This window comes from Heloderma suspectum, chromosome 5, assembly GCF_057233095.1.
Source record: "Heloderma suspectum isolate Gila_16-S chromosome 5, 16-S_ref, whole genome shotgun sequence".
NCBI classification, from domain to species: domain Eukaryota; kingdom Metazoa; phylum Chordata; class Lepidosauria; order Squamata; family Helodermatidae; genus Heloderma; species Heloderma suspectum.
Genome location: NC_139462.1, coordinates 170,813,016 through 170,834,444, shown reverse-complemented (window position 1 = coordinate 170,834,444; position 21,429 = coordinate 170,813,016). Strand labels below are relative to the sequence as shown.

The 21,429-nt window shown below is 42.2% G+C and overlaps 1 protein-coding gene across 6 annotated transcripts in view; it reads left to right on the top strand.

Moving 5' to 3' along the window:
- RARB (retinoic acid receptor beta) overlaps window positions 1-21,429 on the top strand; it is a 453,999-nt gene that overhangs the window by 392,719 nt on the left and 39,851 nt on the right. For all 6 annotated transcript variants that reach the window (XM_084858321.1, XM_084858317.1, XM_084858319.1 and 3 more), the window contains one exon: window positions 21,210-21,370. In XM_084858321.1, the coding sequence (XP_084714447.1) occupies window positions 21,210-21,370 (161 nt within the window). The remainder of the gene's footprint in view (window positions 1-21,209; window positions 21,371-21,429) is intronic.

Sequence of the window (21,429 nt, the reverse complement as noted above, 5' to 3'; positions counted from 1 at the left end):
TAGAGACACCATCCAACTCTGCAGCACCTCTTGAACAAATGGCCATTTAGCAGTAGCTTCCTGCAAAAAGAGCTGTCCTTTAGATGTCTTTTTGGACTAGTTATTTATGGTTTGGTGTGACTGTTTTGATTTGTTTGCGCTGAGTTGAGATTGAATCAGGGATCTCCTGGTTTTGAAGATCACAGTCTTAACTGCTGCATTACACCAGCACATAGGAGCTGTTCGAATGGAGATGATGTGTACTTTATAACTGGACGGGTTGTTTTCATTGCATGGGCAGCACAATCAGCTATCGGCTTCAGTGCCTGTTAGATGTCACTCCTTCTTCTTCTTAAGGTGCCATCTCCTATTGGAAGTTAGCTATCATTACAGCTATTTTTGTTTTTGACTGCACTACTCTGAATAGTTGTATAGAACTACAGCTGAACCATTCCCTCAGATTCTTTAACCATGATGTTCGTCTTCTTCCTATTGGCCTTTTCCTTCCATTTCCCCTTGTATAATGAGTTGGAGTATGGCATATTTATCGCCTCGGATAATATGACCAAGGTATTGTAACTTTCTTCTTTTGATGTCCTGTAAGTGTCCAAACCTCCACTCAGTAAAACATTATTGAGAACACGTGGCATCTCCAAATATATACATCATCTCCAAATATACACAGATTGGTCATTGAATGGAACAGGTCTCCTTTTCCTTCTGACAAGAAGGCTGCATCCACATGTCACACTAAACCATGGTTTAGCGCAACATGCACAAGCAGGAGAAATTGCAGCAAGTCTCAAGCTAATGTGTTCCCCCTTCCCCTGTTCTCACATGCGACCAGAATGAGGAGTTCAGAAGCTTTTGTGCAGCCAGGAGGAGATGTTCAGAAGCATTTGCTTCTGCGTTAAGTTACCTTAAATTCCCATGTTGTCCAAACTGGGAACTGTGATTAACATAACTATGGTCAGTTTAAACTAGCCGGCGATTTGTAGTTGGCTTGTTTTAAACTAACTATAGTTAATGTTATCCACAGTCTGTCAATCCAGGTGACACACAAACCAAAGTTAAGCAGTTTTTTTACCATGACATTTGACCTTGGCTGATGAGTCTGACCTTCACTGAAGCAAGCCTCTTGGAAGTTCAAAGGAGTTGCCTCACTTTCTAATCTGACTACTTGTATATCAGTTTACATTAATGAAGACTGATGTGTTTCACTTTCAACATCTATCATCTAGTGATTATTTGTTACTTTAAAAAAAAACAAAAAACCACTGTATGCTAAATGTCATGAAATTTATAAAGAACTCTTACCTGCACAGGGTTGAACAGGTACAATAAAGTTAATTGTTATCAATTGATGGTGATTCCCTGCCTTTGGAGTAGTGCATTCGGTCACCATCAATATTTTTCTTTTCAAAAATCCAGTAAATAGATTTGCTGACCTCTGAAGACCTTCATTTCTCCATATTAAGAGCCACTCTCCTGACTTACAGGGGATGTTAATGTAATATTTATACATTCTTCGATTATCAACCTTTTAGTGATATATGATAGAAAGGTCAGATTTAGGATATTTATTTCTGTAATCATCTGTCCAAGGGAATTGCTATTCCAGATTTCAAGACTGTAGCTCCAAAGGGCACTTGCTTCAAGAAGTTAGCTCCAAAGGGCATTTAAACAGCTGGAATGAGATGAGAGAACTTACTAATGACCTTTTAGTGGCCTCTATGTGGATGTTTAAGGTTAATACTTGGGATTGTGCTACAATCCAGCAGATCCCAAAGCTATGTAGATCCTCAAAATCTTCCTCTTTCTCACCTGTGAGACATGCACTGAGACTCTCTATCCAGCCTCAGCAACTGGGTTTGACAACCCTAAGTAATACCTGTTGTGGACCTGATTTTCCCACAGTGGCCCCGACATAGTGTCTCTTTGGGACTCTGTGAGAAATTGAAATGGGAGCTAGACTCAACTGTACTGTCCTATTCGGTGTGCTGCTGCCTGCTGCCAGGTAAGCCTTCCAGGGCCCACCGACAGAGGAGTGGCCCCACCACAGGACACTTTAACCATGCTCCCTCAAAGCTGGAGCCAGCATGGATGAGGAAGGTAGGGGTGGGAACTCCTAAACTCCCTGCTCCACGCAAGGGTTTCTATGTTCTTTGCTAATTTCCAGTTATTCTCTTAGAAGTCACTTAGATAACAATCCCATACCATGCCTCAGCTGATTTGTTTACATAGCTGAATGTTTAACCGAAGACTAAAGGGGTTTGGATGTGAGGGGGAAAGCTCCTCAAGAAACCAAGGCTCTTGACTGATGCACGTTTCAATTCAAGATGGGCTATATAGCAAGCAATAGACTGATTATCATCTTGTATATTAAGAAGTGGGTAGACTCTACAATATAATCCAAGCACACAGTGGCCTAAGGAAGGGACATATTGAAATATCCTGGGAGTCCCTGCCTGGGTAGACAAAAGCAGTTGATCCGGGCAGGGTGGGTGGGATAGAACTAGATCTACTGGTTGATCTCTGGATGATTTTCAGTAAATTGACAAAGATTTCCAAGCCCTCATTGCTTAACAATAGCAATACACTGAAATGAAGAGGTAACCAGGCGTGTTTTTTGTGTGTGGAAGGACTGCGAGCACCATTCCAGTACTCAAAGCACATTCCTGGGCTCAGAATTCATTAATTCCAAGCCTATGTCTTTTGCTCTGAGCTCTGGTTGGTAGATCTAAGGGTTCTAAGAAAAAAGAGAAGAAAAGTAGATCTTAGTAGTCTGAACTCTGCCCATCACTCCAGTAGATTAATAGTCTCTGAAACATCATGTAAACAAGACCTGCTTAGAAGAATCCCTGTGGATAAACACATACTGTAGTCTCTAGTTGGCAGGAGGCAGCTAACAGTGTTGCTGTATTATTGTCCTACACATTCTTCTCAGTACCCTTGCGTTTACTCTCTGCTCTGTGCACTGCTATATGGCTTATTCTTTTAATATTTGGCTTGGTGATACCCATTATTCTTTGGGAAGCTGTTGAACCAAAGCTGTGTTCATGTGGGCAATAGTCTTGCTTATCTTCTAGGCTTTTTGTTTTCCTCTCATTATCACCACTGAATTCTGTGTCTGGGCTTTCTGCTTTCGTGGCATTTCAGAGATCCTGTTCATACACCTCCAAAGCTCATGAGCAAACCTTACCTTAAACCTGCTCAAAACCAAGAGTCCAGAGAGTGAGGGACTATATTCATCGTCTCCTCTCAAATCTTGTGGTTCAAACATCAAAGCAGACTCGGTCCTCATTTTTTAACTTCTGCTTTATTGAGGCCAAAGAAAGCATTCAGATCTCACATCCAGTAACATCCTATTTCATTCAGAGTATGGGCTGAGACAAGTTGGTAGAGTATGGGAATACCATGACAACTCATAAGACTGGATGTTGATTAGAAACTGAGATATTAATTAACTAACCACAGAGAGTTATTTCTCTCACCAATTTCTTGCAGTTTTGTAAGTTACAGCCGACAGTTTTTCTTGACAGCGATGTCACTATTTTTAGCTTGGCAATCACATGTTCGGACTAAGGCCAATTCAGTAAACTAGAAAGTAAGACATATCCATTCATGTAGTGGTTAGAGTGTTGGATTAGAATGTAGGAGTGAGGATGCCTGAGTTCAAATCTACACACAGCCATGAAGCTCACAGGGAGACCTTGGGCCATTAGGTCAATCACTCTCTTAAGCTTAACCTTCTTCACATGGTGGTTGTGAGGATAAACTTGGGGAGGGGAGAGAAATGTATGCTGCCTTGAGCTCCTTGGCGGAAAGTTGGGACAGAAATGGAAGAACACGAATAATGAAAGAGACACTAAGTGTGGTGGAAGTGGGTAGAACACACATTTGATGCATTCAGAACCCGTGTGAGCCACCATGGTTCATTGGTTAGAGCAGAGTTAGGCAAACTGGGGCCCTCCGAATATTTTGGAGTATGGCACCCATAATTCCTGACCATTGGCCATCCTGCTTGGGGCTTATGGGAGCTGTAGTACAAAACATCTTGGGATGGGGGAACAGGTTGCCTGCACCTGGGTTAATATTGGACTAGGACCAGGGTTAAAATCTCCACTCATCTACGAAGCTCATTGGTTGACCTTAGCCCAGTCGCCATCTCTAACCTTCCTCCTAGGATTGTTGTGAGGATAAAATAAGAAAAGGGGAGGACCAGGTAAGTTGCCCTGATCTTCATGGAGGAAGGCTGTGATAAACATATACTAATAAATAAATTCAGAAGCATTTACTTTAGGGCAGTGAATGTGTGCTGACATTACTTCCACACACTTTAAAATCTAAATGTACTCTGGCCCTCTTCAGACATTCAAAACGAATGCATGAAGAGGTCAGCAGGGCTGTGCATGGAAGACCCATCCCCAACGTCCCTGTCCCTATGGGAGGGAGCTTCAGACTTTCGTGTGTTCACTGCAAAGGTCTGAAGGGGGCTTCTCCTTGTGTTCAGGTGAACCCACATAAAAGCCTCTGCATTATCAGGGTCTCAATTGCACGGAACTTCTAAGCGCTGAACGTGCGTCAAAATCTCCTTCAGACCTTTGTGTTCCATTTTGAGCACCTTAAGGGAGCTTCTCTTAATTCAGTTATTTACAGAGAACATTAAGACACACAACACTTATTCATTCGAATGGGGCACACCCAGATAAACGCCCCACCCCTAGTTGGGGGATAGAATCCCCCATGTCTATTGATATTATCTCTTCAGTTAATGATTATTGAGAAATATGCAGTGCTAATGATTCTTGCGGTAACAATCTTCATAAGATTTTAGTTTAAATAACTGTCTGTACACTTTTGGAAGAAAAAGCTCACCGGAAAACATTAGTCTGTTGTCTGGTTACAAAAATGCACAGTATACGGACAGTGAAAATACCCAGAATGTGTTTTAACTACATAAATCAGATAATTCTGTGTCTTGGAATTAGTACCAATATCTCTTTAGTTAAGAAATGAAAATATATTGTTCACTGTGATTTTTATATTGGGGGGGTAAAAATGTGGTCCATAGAGTAGATGAAGCTGCTCGTATTCGTGGACTATCCCTAGGGATAGAATCAATCATTCTAGCAGAAAAGGGTGACATTTAAAGAAAGAAACTCGGAGGGAAATGTCATGCTTAAAAAATTAGATTTAAATGCACTAGCCCCTGATTGATTTTTATTGCACTCAGATGGATACAGTGATTGATTATGAGGCTTTCAGATGTTTAGTACGTTTTTCACTTCTCTGATAATCAGAATAATCTAATTTTCAATGTAATTTAATGTACAGTACCGAAGGTTATAATAGATCAAGTTTATAGCGATACACAACAATTATGTAATGTATAAGTACATTGAAACCAGACAGAGTTCAGGCTCACCTATATTGTTGGCATGGTCTAGAAATGATAATGTACAGATATATGTTGCATGTGTTGTGTGAGTCTCCTTGAATGCTGTGCAGCATTTTCTATTCCTACCAAATTAAACAGAATAGTCGCAGAGGATCTTGGACCCTGGCCAGGACAAATTTGCTAAAGAAATGTATTAAATGTGGAAACGTTTGGTCACTTTGCCTCTTTTAAATATGTTTGTTCTGACCTACAGAAAAGTAACAGTTTGGTCAATTTATCCGTTTTCTGTTGTTTGCTAGTACCTTAATTTGGTTGGCATCTATAGAACAATCCTATGACTTAATTCTGAGTGTTGTTAGCATCACCGAAGTAGGGATTTTGTCATAGTAGATTTGTTTGAATATAAGCCAAAATATTTGAATGTTTGCTGTGTGATTTTCTTTAATGTGTATAGCCATGTTGTATTCATTTACATGTATGAGTCGCCTTTCAGCCCAGATAGGACCCCCAAGGTGATTTACAGTTAAAAGATAAAACAGTTTAAAAGTATGTATGTATGCGGTGAATACTTACACAATACTTTGACCTTTTATTTTATTTTATTTTATTTTCCATTTCAGGAGGTTGATAATGGCAGTGTAGAAATCCTCTAATAAATATAGCAAATCCCTAAATATACTGGGTTAGATCCAGATTTAGGCCCATGCAACTAGGCTGATGGAAGCAGACTTTGATGCCCCTCCTCCCACCCCACCCCCATCACAGTACCCCCTCTAGCCCCCATGAAAATGCTGCACAGACAGTTGGGGGACCCTGCTGAATGGGGTGGTGTAGAGTTGGGGAAGTGGGTATCCTCTAAAGTTGGTCAGGAACGCCTTTCGTGAGAGGAGCCCTTCTGTCACTTGAAAGCAGATCCTGCATCCAACCCATCAAATTTATACAAATTCTATATAACATTCAAGTTAGGATGTTTCCTTCTCAGAGTTGAGCATATCAGAGTTACTTTTGAAAGACTGATTTATATGATGTGTATTAGTTGTATGTGTATTAGTTAGGGCCATTTGGTTTTTCTTTTTTTCTTTTTTTTAAATACTTTTTATTCTATTTTTTAACTTTATAAATGAAATAAACAATACCAACAACCTAATCAATAACTACATTTTCCCAACAATACAGTATTCTCAAGAGGACACAGCAATAACCGAAAAGAAAGAGAAAACAGAAGAAGGAGAAGGAAGAAAAGGGGGGGGGGATTATTTAAAGAAATTAAATTTAAACTCCATTACACAGAAACTTCAAATCTCATTCTGTTTAAAAATTATATCTGTAACATTGGCAATATTACAATTCAGTACAGCATAGATAATTAACCTAACATTTCAATATCATATCATCAGTCTTATAGCAAGGAAGCAGGCCTACAATTCATTTCCAGTAACCATATATTGCCCTTCAGCCAACATATAGTTATAAAGCTTAACAATTTAACCAGCCAAAGATCTTACTAACCAGTAATAATGGTAATAATTAAAAAAGGAGATTTAAAAGGATACATAATAATAAAAAATCACTAATAAATTGTATAATGTTATATAATAATAAAGCTTAAAATCAACCTCACAACAATTACTAATATATTTTTTGTTGTTGTTGTTGTTCAGTCGTTTAGTCATGTCCAACTCTTCGTGACCCCATGGACCATAGCACGCCAGGCCTTCCTGTCCTGCGCTCTCTCCCGGAGTGTTCTCAAGTCCATATTCATTGCATCAGTGATGCTATCTCTCATCCTCTGCTGTCCCCTTCTCCTTTTGCCTTCAGTCTTTCCCAGCATCAGGGTCTTTTCCAGAGAGTTTTCTCTTCGCATTAGGTGGCCAAAATATTTGAGCTTCAGCTTCAGGATCTGTCCTTCCAATGAGCAGTCAGGGTTGATTTCCTTTAGGATGGACTGATTTGACCTCCTTGCAATCCAGGGGACTCGTAAGAGTCTTCTTCAGCACCACAGTTCGAAAGCATCAATTCTTCGGCGCTCAGCCTTCCTTATAGTCCAGCTCTCATAGCCATACATTACTACTGGGAAAACCATAGCTTTGATTAGATGGACCTTTGTTGGCAAGGGGATGTCTCTGCTTCTTACTATGCTGTCTAGGTTTGCCATAGCTTTCCTCCCAAGGAGCAAGCGTCTTTGAATTTCATGGCTACAGTCACCGTCTGCAGTGATCTTGGAGCCCAAGAAAGTAAAATCTGTCACTGCTTCCATTTCTTCCCCTTCCATATGCCAGGAAGTGATGGGGCTAGATGCCATGATCTTCGTTTTTTTAATGTTGAGTTTCAAACCAGCTTTTGCACTCTCCTCTTTCACCCTCAACAAGAGGCTCTTGAGATCCTCTTCGCTTTCTGCCATTAGGGTGGTATCATCTGCGTATCTGAGGTTGTTGATAATTCTCCCGGCAGTCTTAATTCCCACCTGTGATTCATCCAACCCGGCATTTCTCATGATGTACTCTGCATATAAGTTAAATAAGCAGGGTGACAATATGCAGCCTTGTCATAGTCCTTTCCCAATTTTGAACCACTCGGTTGTTCCATGTCTGGTTCTTACTGTTGCTTCTTGACCCTCGTACAGGTTTCTCAGGAGACAGGTAAGGTGGTCTGGTACCCCCATCTCTTTCAGCATTTGCCACAGTTTGTTCTGATCCACACAATCAAAGGCTTTAGCGTAGTCAATGAAGCAGAAATAGACGTTTTTCTGGAATTCGCTTGCTTTCTCCATGATGCAGCGAATGTTGGCGATTTAATCTCTAGTTCCTCTGCCTCTTCGGAACCCAGCTTGTACTTCCGGTAGTTCTCTGTTCGCATACTGCTGAAGCCTAGCTTGTAGAATTTTGAGCATAACCTTGCTGGCATGTGAAAATGTATTGAATTTAGTGAATTTAGCCTAGTGATACGTTCCATGGGGTTTTCTTGGCAAGAATACTGGAGTGGGTTGCCATTTCCTTCTCCAGTGTACCACATTTTGTCAGAACTCTCTGCCATGACCTGTCCATCTTGGGTGGCCCTGCACGGCATAGCTTATGGCTTCACTGAGTTACGCAAGCCCCTTCACCACAACAAGGCAATGATCCAAAAGGGGAATATATTTTTTACCAGATCTATAAATGAGTGCAGTGCATACATTGTACAGTATATCATGAAGGATTTAAAGAAAAGAGAAAAAGAGAGAAAAAATAAGAAAGGGGGGGGAATCTCTGGCCTAGCCTGTATCTTCCAGACTATACATAGTCAGTTAGCAAAACATGTTTATAGATTCCAGTTTGTGGTGCTGGAACAGAAATTTCATTGAATTTCCCATTTAGCCACACCTCCGCCATTTCATGATTTAGAAACTTCTTCATCTGACCTTCAGAAAAAAATGCAAAATGTAGCAGGATATTTTAAGTGATATTGTAAGTTCATTTGTTTTGCCATATTTTTTGCCTTGCTAAATTGCCTTCTTTTATCAGCAGTTTCTTTGATGTAATCCAGAAATAGCATAACTTTATCTTGTTTCCTAAAAAGGTTTCCAGCCTCTTTTGCCAAACACAGGATATAATTTTTTGTGGACATTCTTGCAAATTGGACTATAATCGTATAACCAGTCCCTTGGCATTTGACATAAAGAATATCTGCTCAATATCAAATGAATAATCAGATGCCACAGGGAGTATCTCATGAAGGAACTTATCTACAAAAGTAGACAGATTTACATCAGTAGGTAAATATTTAATACCAATAATACGTACATTTGCTCTGCGCGCTAATGCCTCCAGTTGAGAAATTCTGACAGAAAAAATGTTGAAAAAAGCTTGTGACATAGTTTCATTCCCTGCCAGCCGATCTTGCAACCCGTTAACCTTCGCCTCCATTTTTTGCCAAGAAGTGTTAATTAAATCCACAGCCCCTTGCAGGGCAGTGATGGAATGTTGGATGGTATCCAGCCTCTCAGCCTGTTCTGCAAATTGCAAGGACAAAGTTTTTATCAAAGCAAGTAACTCCTCTGTATCTCCACTTCTTGAAGCCCAAGGGAGGTGTGGGGTGAGTGGGCGGAGATCCTTTTTTTTTTTTGCTTTAGTATAGTTATCCTTCTCTTCAAACAAATTTTGCAGGTCCTGAAATATTATTGATACTTCTTAATCCATTTCTCAGATGTTGTTGGCATTTCTTAATCCAAAAACTACAATGGAGCACGTCAGCCCTAGTTACTCCTAATTAATTAGGAGGTTCAAACAGCTTTGAGCGATGATTAAGCTCTGGCAGACTAGCGCCGGAGTACAGCCGCCTTGCTACCACGCCGAGAGAGCTGTTCTTCCAAAACCTCATCCAGAGCTGCTCCCGCCTCCCCTTTTAATTCCAGGGGAGAGATAGAAAGGTTTTTCAACCTTTTAAAAAGCTGTTAGAGATAGCGTCCCACGGAGACCGCGCAGAAGTCAGCCATTTGGTTTTTCTGAACGTAACTAGTTGGATCCAGATTTAACAGAAGCAGATTTCCTTGTCCCCTCCTCCCCAAAGCAGCCTCTCCACCCCACCCCAATACTGCACAGTGGGTAGGGTGCCCTTGCTGAATTGTGTAAGCTATGGAAAAGGAACGAACCCTGAAAATAGGGCAGAGGCATCTCTCCACTCAGCTTTCAGAGATCCCCACTTTCTCTCAGCCCCTTGCACCACAGGCTACTCCACACGGGGTGGGTTGGTCACCCCTCTGTGTAACATTCAGGGGGCTGTAGCATTCAGGGGGAAGTCTGCCTCTACCAGCCCAGTTGCACGTGCTTAAATCTTTGCCAGGTATCTTACACACTTCATAACATCTGCAGTACTTTCATGTATTGAGCATTTGCCTTCACTTTGAGTTTTAAAACTAGATGTGATCCTATCCTTACTTCAATCTAATATCATTCAGTGCAAAAAATGATGTGATTATATGGATTGCAAACAGTCCAGCCACTCTACCCAAAGAAGAAAATGCTTGAAGAAGTATTATCCCAATGTTCTCTGCAGGATGGGACTCCTTCTTGACCTGTTTCTCTCTGTGAGAGAGAGACTCATCCCTTCAGGTCCCCAGCAGGATAGGTTCTCAGGTTGCTTCTCCTTCCCACAAGTGTGGCCATTTTGGAATTCGGCATACAGAGCATAAACTTCTGTATTGAGAGTAGGTGGGGAAAAGGAAGGAGAGAGATTTTATCCGTTCTTACATTCTAGGAGCTGTTGGTAAGGAAATGTCCTTTCTAATGGTGAGGAGAGTCTGTAAATGATAAATGAAGTAAACTCTACCTGCATATGACCCATAGTAATTGCCAGGTTCTGTCCAATCATCATGAAGGAAAGCCAATCATCTGAAAAAGGCATCAGACTCAAATATCTCAAGAAACAATCAAGCAGTAGCAAATAAAGCTGTATGGGAAGAAGTCACAGGAAACAACAGCAAGATATCCAACTTCCAGAAGGTGCAGCAAGCCAAAATATCCATTTGTGGGTGGCTGTGTGCTTGAGGGTGACCCTGGCAATCCATCCTCTGGTGGTTTCCCTCCTACGTTATCCCCCAACCACAGCATTGCTTTTACAGCAGAAAGGCAGGGTATAATTACATCCAACAAATGCATGAATCATCTATGCTTATTAATGTAGGATTATGGCCAGTAGCAGAATCAAGAATGCAATGCTTCTGCTATTTAAAACAATATATACCCACTTGTATATACATACACTAAAATACTGTATGAGTATGTGCCAGTGTTTCTCCTTTAATGACCTGCATCTATGTATAAAACATTCTACCTCCCATTCAACACACACAGTGAAAACGATGAAATATTGCAACACTTGAGTCCTAAGTATTTAATGGCTAACGAATCCTTATGTCAACATTACTCCGGGCACGTTAAATACAATAGTTAGATTCATAGTTGGTGTGACTTCATTAAAGCCTATGATCTTGCACTAGGGATTTGTGCAGAGATAACTAGCTTGGGAAGATATAACTTATATAAAATACAATATATACAGCATAATCACATATTCTGTATTTGCACAGCACGGCAGTTACAGTCACTTTGGGAACACTAGCTTAGAATTTACTGATTTTTGTATGTTTATTTAATTCCCTGGTCTGTAAAAGAATCGTTCCATTGACTTTTACATTGAATTATGATATTGCTGAATATGTGCAATGCTTTTGTAATCCAGGGGTTTTCGCATCATGCCAAATTGTACTGCATTGTTTTCAATAAATTGTGCAAGATGTTGAATAATTACTTTTCTGGATTTGACATTCATATAGTGCAATGTCTACTCAGAGGTAAGCCCTGTTGATTTCAGCTGGGCTTGCACCCAGGTAAGCATACACAGGATTGCAGCCTTAAGCTTGATTGCTATTAAAGGGGAGGCTCATAGAGGCTTTTTAATGGTAGCACAATTACATTAAAAAGGTATCACTTAAGAGTACTTTAGCTGTCAATGTAATACATAACCTCCCTCAACTGAGGTCCTTGGTAATGTTATGGGACACAAATCCAGCGCATACCATCTGAAATGGTCTTCTTCAGAGGTATATGGACTGTACAGCAAAATAAAGCCAGGACTGAAGCAAATAGTGTCTCCCAGTAGCAGAAAAGGAACCAAAAAAGCAATTCTCATGTGAATAATCTTGTATGTAGCTAGAGCTCTTGGCAGCAGTTCATAAGACTGCCCTAAATAAGGTGATTGTGTTCTACAAGCTGTTCAAAGCTATTGAGCTAAGTAGCTGCTGAGGCCTTATGTTTAGCAAATGTGTCAATCAGCTCATTGAAATATATGCAAATGAAGCTTGATTGCAAGAGGCTTGTTGCTCCTTGCAGTGGAAAAGGAGTTTACATAAGTGAGCAGGGCAAGTCTATGATCCTAGAACAACACATGGCTCCTGTGCCTGTGCTAGTACTAGTATAAGCCGGTCGAATGTTATGCTTGACCATCAGGTGAGTCAACACCTAGTGACCTGTAGTTTAGAGCTAGTGACAGTGTCCTTTGTATACTGTGGAAGGGCATAGAAGCCCTGCTAGATCACGAAGGTGGAAACTCAGCAAGTTCCTTCTGCTTTTGCAGGCTTAGCTTGTGGCCTGTATCATCTGGGTCAGTGAGTGGAGAACATCCTTTATCCATGCAGGTGGAATGGCTGCCTGTGAAACAAGGGGATGTTGACAGACAATGGGTAGAACCTGCAACAAGGCATATCTAGAGCAGGGCTTGGGAAACGTGGCCCTGCAGATGTCATTGGACTACAGCTCCCATTATCCCTGGACATGGACTGCATTGGGTGGGGCTGATGGGACCTGGAGTCCAACAACTTCTGAAGGACTATAGTTCCCTCTCCCCTGCTGTAGTGATTAGGGCTCATAGGGGTTGGTGAGTGAGTGAAAGTGAGAGAAGGCAGTTTTCTATTATCTAGGTGGTCTTCCGTTCTACATGCCTCAGCAAAGCTCCCCCATTTCCCCATTGGCAGACACACACACACACACACACACACACACACCTGATGTATATGTTCAGTGCTTCACCTGTTGGAGAATATGTGGTGGTTGCAACAGTTTTCATTCATCCACTGCAGGGAGTTGCACTGGAACTTTCTCTGCCGTTTCTGTTTATTTTGCAAGGAAAAAAATAATACATCGTGAGTGTTTGACCAGCAATGGCAGTAAGTGGAGCAGACAGCCTAATTGACTGGTTGGGCCTTATCAGAGCCGGCTCCAGGTTTGCAAAGTGCCCACTAGTTATTCTCCTCTGACATTGGTCAGCTGGCAGGATTTTGTGCTGCTGGCAGCAGCTGCAAGAGCTGCACTGCTGTGATCTCCAGTGGACAGCTAGACACTGCCTGGCATTTTAATTATGCAGAATTCCCCTGTCATTCTGGTCAGAGGCAACCACATTTTACAGGTGAGGAACAGTGAAGCTGAGAGATAAAGCAGTTCACACAAGGCCAACTGTGGCACAGATTTTTCTTAAACTTTCAATTTTACTTGTTTTTAAACTATTGGGACTCAGAAACCTTTGACAACCAATTACTGCAAATCTACTAGAGATCCTCTAGTAGATCTCAGTCTACCTTCTGCCTGCCCCTATCTTAACATACGCCATTTTTTCAGGTGTTACAGAATGCTATGTAGAGCATGAGAACACCTGAGGAAGCATAATGTTCTGATTAACCTCCAGTCCTCCCAACCCAGATATACTCTGTTCCCCCCCCTTTCCTGGTTTTTAGCTTTAGGAGGTTATTTGTAGAAGCAGTTTGCAGTAAGCACTGTTTGCACCTTTACAATGTCTTTACTAATTAGGCCTTGAGCTCCCTCCTTTCATCTGTATGATTCTATCACCCCTGCAGTGGGGGTTGAACTCTTAGGTTAGAGGTGCCAAGATAGTGATACATCAGACTCAAAAGTTTACTTACAAGGAGTACTTTATTGGATAACTTACAGCACACAGGCATACCCAATGGTTGGATCAGACAGCTTCTCTGAACCCAGAGCCAAGGGGTACAATGGGTTTTGTACCATACATGTCAGCAATGAGCAGCATAACAGCAGCAAGCACCCCCTAGCGTGAATTCCCAGCATAAACTAACAGCACTTGGTTCTCAAGTACAGCCACCTGCAGCTCAGCGTAATCATATAGCTTCACTTCTCAGGCATGGCCTGATAAGGCTTTCTACTCATTAGTAAGCCTTGGTCTGAGAAGGCTGTTATCGGCCTTTTGACTCATCTGCACATGCTCAAAGGGAATTGCACCAATAATGAACTTAAGCAAGCATTATGGATCTCTAGGCCCCTCTAACACCACAAATGACTTGGCTATGCTTCTGGGGCCAGTACAGTGATACGGGGGAGGGAGACGTAAAGTTGGGGGTAACAATGGATGAAGGCTCATGCACCACAACAGAGAGAACAGCTCTAATAACGCCCAATAAGAGTCTTCAGAAACATGTTGGAAGAACGCCAGACTATAAAGCACATGGTCTTCGATGTCTATAGACTAATTCCCAGAGTATGGGAAACAAACAGAACAGACTTGAACTCTTAATACACGAGGGAAATTATGACTTGATAGGTGTAACTGAAACTTGGTGGGATGACTCCCATGATTGGAATACAGCAATTGAAGGATATAACTTGTTCAAAAAGAACAGGAGGAACAGAAAAGGAGGTGGGGTTGCACTATATGTTAACCATACATATCTCTACACAGAACTACAGGAGGATGAGCTTGGTAGCCCCATCGAGAGCATCTGGGTTAAAATAAATGGAGAAAAGAATAAAAGGAGCCTGGTGGTCAGAGTCTACTACCAGCCACCCAGTCAAGGAGAACACGAGGATGACACTTTTGAAAAGCAAATTGCCAGTGTTTCAAGGAAGCATGATGTAGTAGTAATGGGGGATTTCAATTTCCCCAATATTTGTTGGGAGACAAATTCTGCAAAACATGGCCCCTCCAAGAGATGCCTGACTTGTGTTGTTGATAATTTCCTCCTACAAAAGTGGAGGAAAGAACTGGAGGATCAGCTATCCTTGACTTGATCCTAACCAACAGAGATGACTTAGTGGATAAAGTAGCCATTACAGGAACTCTGGGGGAAAGTGATCATGTTATACTTGAGTTCTTGGTTCTGAAGGAAGCAAAAGACAAGTGTAGAAAAACACGTGCCCTGGACTTTAGGAAAGCCAATTTCAATAAACTCAGAACAATGATTAGTAAGGTCCCATGGCAAGCAACTCTAACGAGAAAAGGAGTCCAAGATGGGTGGGAGTTTTTAAAAAAGTAAATTCTCAAGGCACAATTACAAACAATTCCAACAAGAAGAAAAGGTGGAAGACAACAGAAGAAGCCAATGTGGCTTCACAAAAACCTTAGAGATGACCTGAAAACAAAAAAGCACACATATAGGAAGTAAAAGAAAGGCTAAGCTACAAACAAAGAGTACAGGCAGGTAGCACAGAATTGCAGGGATGGCGTCAGGAAGGCTAAAGCTGAGAACGAGCTGAGGTTAGCGAGGGATGCTAAAAGCAACAAAAAGGCTTTCTTCAGATATGTGCATAGTAAAAGACAGGAAAGAAAAAGAAAGAAAGGAAAGAAAGAAAGAAAGAAAGAGGTTCAGCTTTTAAATATGGATGGCAAAATGATGACAAGGAAAAGGTAGAAGTGCTCAATTCCTACTTCAGCTCAGTCTTCTCCCAAAGGACCGTCTATGACCCCCCTGGCAAAGGCAAAGTACAGGCTGAAGGGGCAGGATTGCAGCTTGAGATTGAAAGGCATATGGTCAAGGAACACCTAATTACTTTGAATGAGTTCAAATCTCCAGGGCCTGATGAACTACATACTAGAGTAATAAAGGAACTGGCAGAAGAACTCTTGGAACCACTGTCTATTCTCTTTGAGAAATCAAGGAGGACGGGGGAAGTGCCAGATGATTGAAGGATGGCTAATATTGTCCCTATCTTCAAAAAGGGCAAAAAGGAGGAACCTGGGAACTACAGACTAGTCAGACATCAATCCCTGGGAAAATTCTGGGGCAGATGATAAAGCAATCCGTCTGTAAGCACCTTGAAAACAATGCAGTGATTGCTTGAAGCCAACATGGATTTGTCAAAAACAAAGCCTGCAGACTAATCTGATCTCATTTTTTGATCAGGTCACCTCCCTTGTGGACTGTGGGAATGCTGTGGACATAGTATACCTCGATTTCAGCAAAGCTTTCGACAAAGTGCTCCATGATTAGCAAACTAGCTCAAAGTGGGCTAGATGAAGCAACAATCAGGTGGATCCACAGTTGGCTACAGAATCGGACTCAAAGAGTGCATATCAATGGGATCTTCTCAAACTGGGGAGAGGTAACGAGTGGGGTACTGCAAGGCTCAGTCCTGGGCAAAGTGCTCTTTAACATTTTTATTAATGACTTGGATGAGGAAGTGCAGGGAATGCTGATCAAATTTGCAAATGACACAAAATTGGGCAGGATAGCTAATACCCTGGAAGACAGAAACAGAATTCAAAGTGATCTTGACAGGCTGGAGCACTGGGCAGAAAACAACAGAATGAAATTTAACAGGGATACATGCCAAGTTCTGCACCTAGGAAAAAGAAACCAAATGCACAGTTACAAGATGGGGGATACGTGGCTGAACAACACTACAAGCGAGAAGGATCTTGGAATTGTTGTAGATCACAAGCTGAATATAAGCCAACAATGTGATGTGGCTGCAAAAAGGGCAAATGCTCTTTTGGGCTGCAGTAATAGAAGTATAGCTTCCAAATCACATGAAGTACTAGTTCCCCTCTCCTCAGCACTGGTTAGGCCTCATCTTGAGTACTGTGTCCAGTTTTGGGTGTCACACTTTAAGAAGGATGCAGACAAACTGGAGGGGGTTCAAAGGAGGGCAACGAAGATGATCAGGGGACTGGAAACAAAGCCCTATGAGGAGGGACTGAAAGAACTGGGCATGTTTAGCCTTGAGAAGAGAAGACTGAGAGGAGATATGATAGCACTCTTCAAGGACTTGAAAGGTTGTCACAGAAGGGAAGGCTAGGATCTCTTCTCCATCATCCCAGAGTGCAGGACATGGAATAATGGGCTCAAGTTATAGGAAGCTAGATTCCAGCTGAACATCAGGGAAAACTTCCTGACTGTTAGAGCAATACGACAATGGAACCAACTACCCAGGGAGGTAGTGGGCTCTCCCATACTGGAGGCATTGAAGATGAAGCTGGACAGCCATCTGTCAGGAATGCATTGACTTAGGTTCCTGCATTGAGCACAGGGTTGGACTCGATGGTCTTATAGGCCCCTTCCAACCCTACTATTCTATGATTGTATGCCAACTCTGCCTTATTTCAAAACCTCCTTCTCTACAAAGCCTTGGGCAGAATCTGCAAGGCCTCAATATCCACAGAAACCAAGTCTAAGTAAACTGAAGTGAAAACACATTCTTCCTCCACTTACTATATTTTTATCTCACCCACCCTCAATGGAATGCATGCCAGCGGTGGTCCCAACCCCTCACATTTTCCATTACAACAACCCTATGAGATAGGGTAGACTGGGAGACAGTGACTGGCCCCCAGTCCACCAGAGAGCTATATGGTTTAATAGGGATTTGAACCTGGGTCTTCGTAGTCTTAGTCTAATACCCTCTCAGCTATACCACACTGGCTCTTGCACATCTCTTTATTCTCCCCTCCATCATTTTCCCACCCTTCTATTGCCTCCCATGTATCAAATTTTAGATTGTAATCTTCTGAGATGAATCTTTAATTTGTGTTATTTCACTGGAAAGCACTGTGCTCATTGATGGCAGTATATAATCAGCTTTCAAGTGTAGCTTCTTTGGGGCTGATTAAGATGTCATATTTGCCTTATCGCAAAGCAGTGGTAAATTGACCCAGTGCAGTTTCAGTGACATTACATTTTGGGTTTGTTATGGATTGTGCGTGGCTATCTTTGTACAAAAAGTACCTGACTCCCATTGGATCATGGATTGTATTAACAGTAGGCTTAGTACTCCATCAGTCAGAGTGTGTTTTATATTGCTATTCCCTTTAATTCACACCTGGTTAATTTAGTTTATCTCCCAGAGTGCCTCAGCCCGTTATCCCTACCACATTTTCAGTCCACGTCATGCATGGAATGTTGCCTGTGGAAGCGCTTGACAGAAGCAGTCTTGGTCTCTGAGGTACCACAAAGCTTGACATCTTGGTGTTAATACATAATTGTGATGATTGGCCACCAAGGAGCATAATCCTATATAGAACTTGCAGCAATGCAGACATACATACTGAAATGCAGTTTCTAAGAGGAGGCTACTTACGGTACAAATATCTTCCTTTATAGCATGATGGGATTCCGTGGGCAGAGCCAAAGATGTATTCCAGTAAGCGTAGGGATATTCTCTGTACCGGCTCAGAGGTAGAGACACAGAGTGGACAGAGGTAGCACTAACTGAAAGAAGTAAAGGGAGATTTGAAATGGTGCTCTGCCTTCTTCCATCCATACAAAGCAGGTGTTCCTGTTCTTTTAAAAATCTACCTGCATTTGGAATGGAGCTTGTTGTCTGGGAGGCATTTAGAATGAGTGCCAGCTTGTTCTGGATGGGGTTGCAATCCCCTTAAAACCCCTTTTCCCAACCGGATGCCCTTTTTGACTACCACTCCCATCAGATTCAGCCAGCATAGCCAATAGTCAGGAATGAGGGGAGTTATGCATGGTGTGGAAAAAGTGTATAGGGAAACATTTCTCCTTCCTCTCTCATAATACTAAAACCTGGGATGATCCCATGAAGCTGATTGGTGGCAGATTCAGGACTTCTTCACATACCGCATAGTAAAACTGTGGAATGAGATGTGGTGATAGCCACCAATTTGGATGGCTTTAAAAGGGGGACTGGACAAATTCCTAGAGGAAAAGGCTATCAATAGCTACTAGTCCTAATGGCTGGATGCTACCTTGAGTATCAGAGGCAGTATACTTATGTATGCCAGTTTCTGGGGAACTTGGGCAGGAGGGTTTTGCTGCACTCATGTCCTGCTTGTGGGTTTCCCATGGGCAGCGAGTTGTCCACTGTGTGAACAAAATGCTGGATTAGATAGACATTTGGTCCGATCTAGCATGGCTCTTCTTACATACTTATGAGTTGTAGTCCAACTGTAGGTCACCAGGTTGGAGAAGGCTGCCCTTAAAAATCAGATTTGTAGGTTGGGTGTTCTCTTGGAGCCAGACTTGTTATTAGACACAAGGCCGTCAACTGTGGCCAGGAGTGCTTTGGCCAGTGTACCCGCTGCTTCTGCTTCTTGTAAGGTCAGACCTGGCCCATGGTCCTACATGCATTAGTTAAATACAGATTGGACTACAAGTATTGCACTTTACATGGGGCCACCCCTGGAAACCACCTTGAAACTTCAACTAGTGCAGAACACTGTTGCTAAAATTTTACTGGGGCAAAGTACTGGGATCATGCAACCCCTTTACTGTATCAGTAGCACTGGCTCCCAGTTCATTTCTGAGAACAGTTCAAGGTGCTGGCTACCACCTTTAAAGTCCTAAATGGTTTGGGAAATGGCTTTTTTTAAGGACCATCTCCTCCCATGAGAACCATGCCATCCTTTAAGGTTAACTGTTGTGCCCGTCCCGTCCCCCCTTGCATCTGCCGTTGCCTTTGGAGGTACAGCCAGTGGCAATGCATGAGGGGGCTTTTTTAGTGGTGCCGCCCCTACTGTCTGCTGGTTTGGGTTCTTTATGTTTTTGACTTTGCTGCTGCTTTCAGCTGTAGTAAATATGTTTTGGGATGCAATCCTATGCATGTTTAGACAGAAAAGTGGGGCATGCTGGGGTTATAGGACTTCTTCTGTCTGAATATGTGTCCTTAATTTTTAATAATTAAACATTTCTGTGTTTATATTTTATAAGCTGCTTTGAGCTATTCCTTTTGTGGGGAGGGGAAAGTGGGCCGATGATGATGATGATGATGAAGAAGAAGAAGAAGAAGAAGAAATACCTTCTTAGGCTAATATATTAGCAGCTGCTGCTGAGTTCCAGGAGAAGGATAGTACTGGGAGTGGGGACCACGGCTGTTCACACAACAAGCTAACTCACACTCAGTTGTTGAGTGTGGGTTATTTTGAATCGTGGGCTGTTTGTTGAACTGTGGGTTAGCATGTTGTCTGAACACAGCCAAGGTGGCTTGTTAACCATGCAGTGTGGCTTATTTTCTCGAACAAGCCACCTTGAGAATCCATGGTTTGTTGTTGGGTTGTTCAGGGTGGTTAACAAGCCAGACTGCATGGTTAACAATCCACCCTGGCTGCATTCAGACAACACAATAACCCACCCTGCGGAAAACATGCTGCTTTTAGACAACATGCTAACCCATGGTTCAGCAAACAACCCACAGTTCAAAACAGCACACGCTCAACCACTGGGTGTCAGTTAAAGTGTTGTGTGAACAGCCCCAGTGTTTCACATGGAGAGGGAAATAAATGACTGAGCAGCACTGGAGAAAACTTGAAAACGTTGTGACCATGCCTGCTCCCGCCTTCAGCCAAGCAATCAGATCTTCAGTATTCCCAGAAAAGGAAGGGAAGAAACCCATGATGATGCCATTCAAAACTAGAAAATAGATTCTCTCCCAGAAATCTACTCCAGGTTTTTCTGACAGCTCTGTTTAGTTGCTGTAATGCAACCTTCCTCCCTGAGCATTCTTGCTTGCCAAGATCAAAGACTTGCTCAGCCCTGAGTGGGTTTGTTGAAGACTAATGATGAGGGGGGCTGGGGGGATGCTGTAGCTCAGTGGTAGAGCACATATCTTGCATTCAAAAAGTGCCAGGTTCAATCCCAAGCATGTTCAAGTAGGGCTGGGAAAGACCCCTCTCTGAAACCCTGGACAGCTGCTGACAGTACTGAGCTACAAGGACCAATGATCTGACTTCGTATAAAGCCAGCTTCCTGTGTTTACAAGTGTTTGTGGGCAGATCTTTCTATAGATTAGTCTTAAGTATAATGCATTCTAATGTTAAAACTAACACTTACCAATAAATGTGCCTTTGGGAAATCTCTGATCTTGTACAGAAAGAGGTCCTTTTGCTACTTGCAAGAAGATTTGTAGCCTCAGTTAATCTCATGTGCTCGAATTTTGTTAATGGATATTGAACAAAATTACTAATTTCCTCCCCATGTTCTCCGCATGTTTGACTTGTTTAATGTTTATTGCTGTAATCAAGAACTATTGAATTTAGTGTAGGTTAGCCTAAATAACCATATTTGAACTGCCTCCCTTCTCGCCTACAGCTGTCAGAAACGACAGGAACAAAAAGAAAAAGGAGCCTTTGAAGCAGGAGTTTATGGAGAACTATGAAATGACAGCAGAGCTGGATGATCTCACAGAGAAAATTAGAAAATCTCACCAGGAAACGTTCCCTTCACTCTGCCAACTGGGCAAATACACTACGGTAAGAGCTATTGTGAACAACAGGTTTGGAAATGTGCGATGAGGACTTGAGGGTCGGGG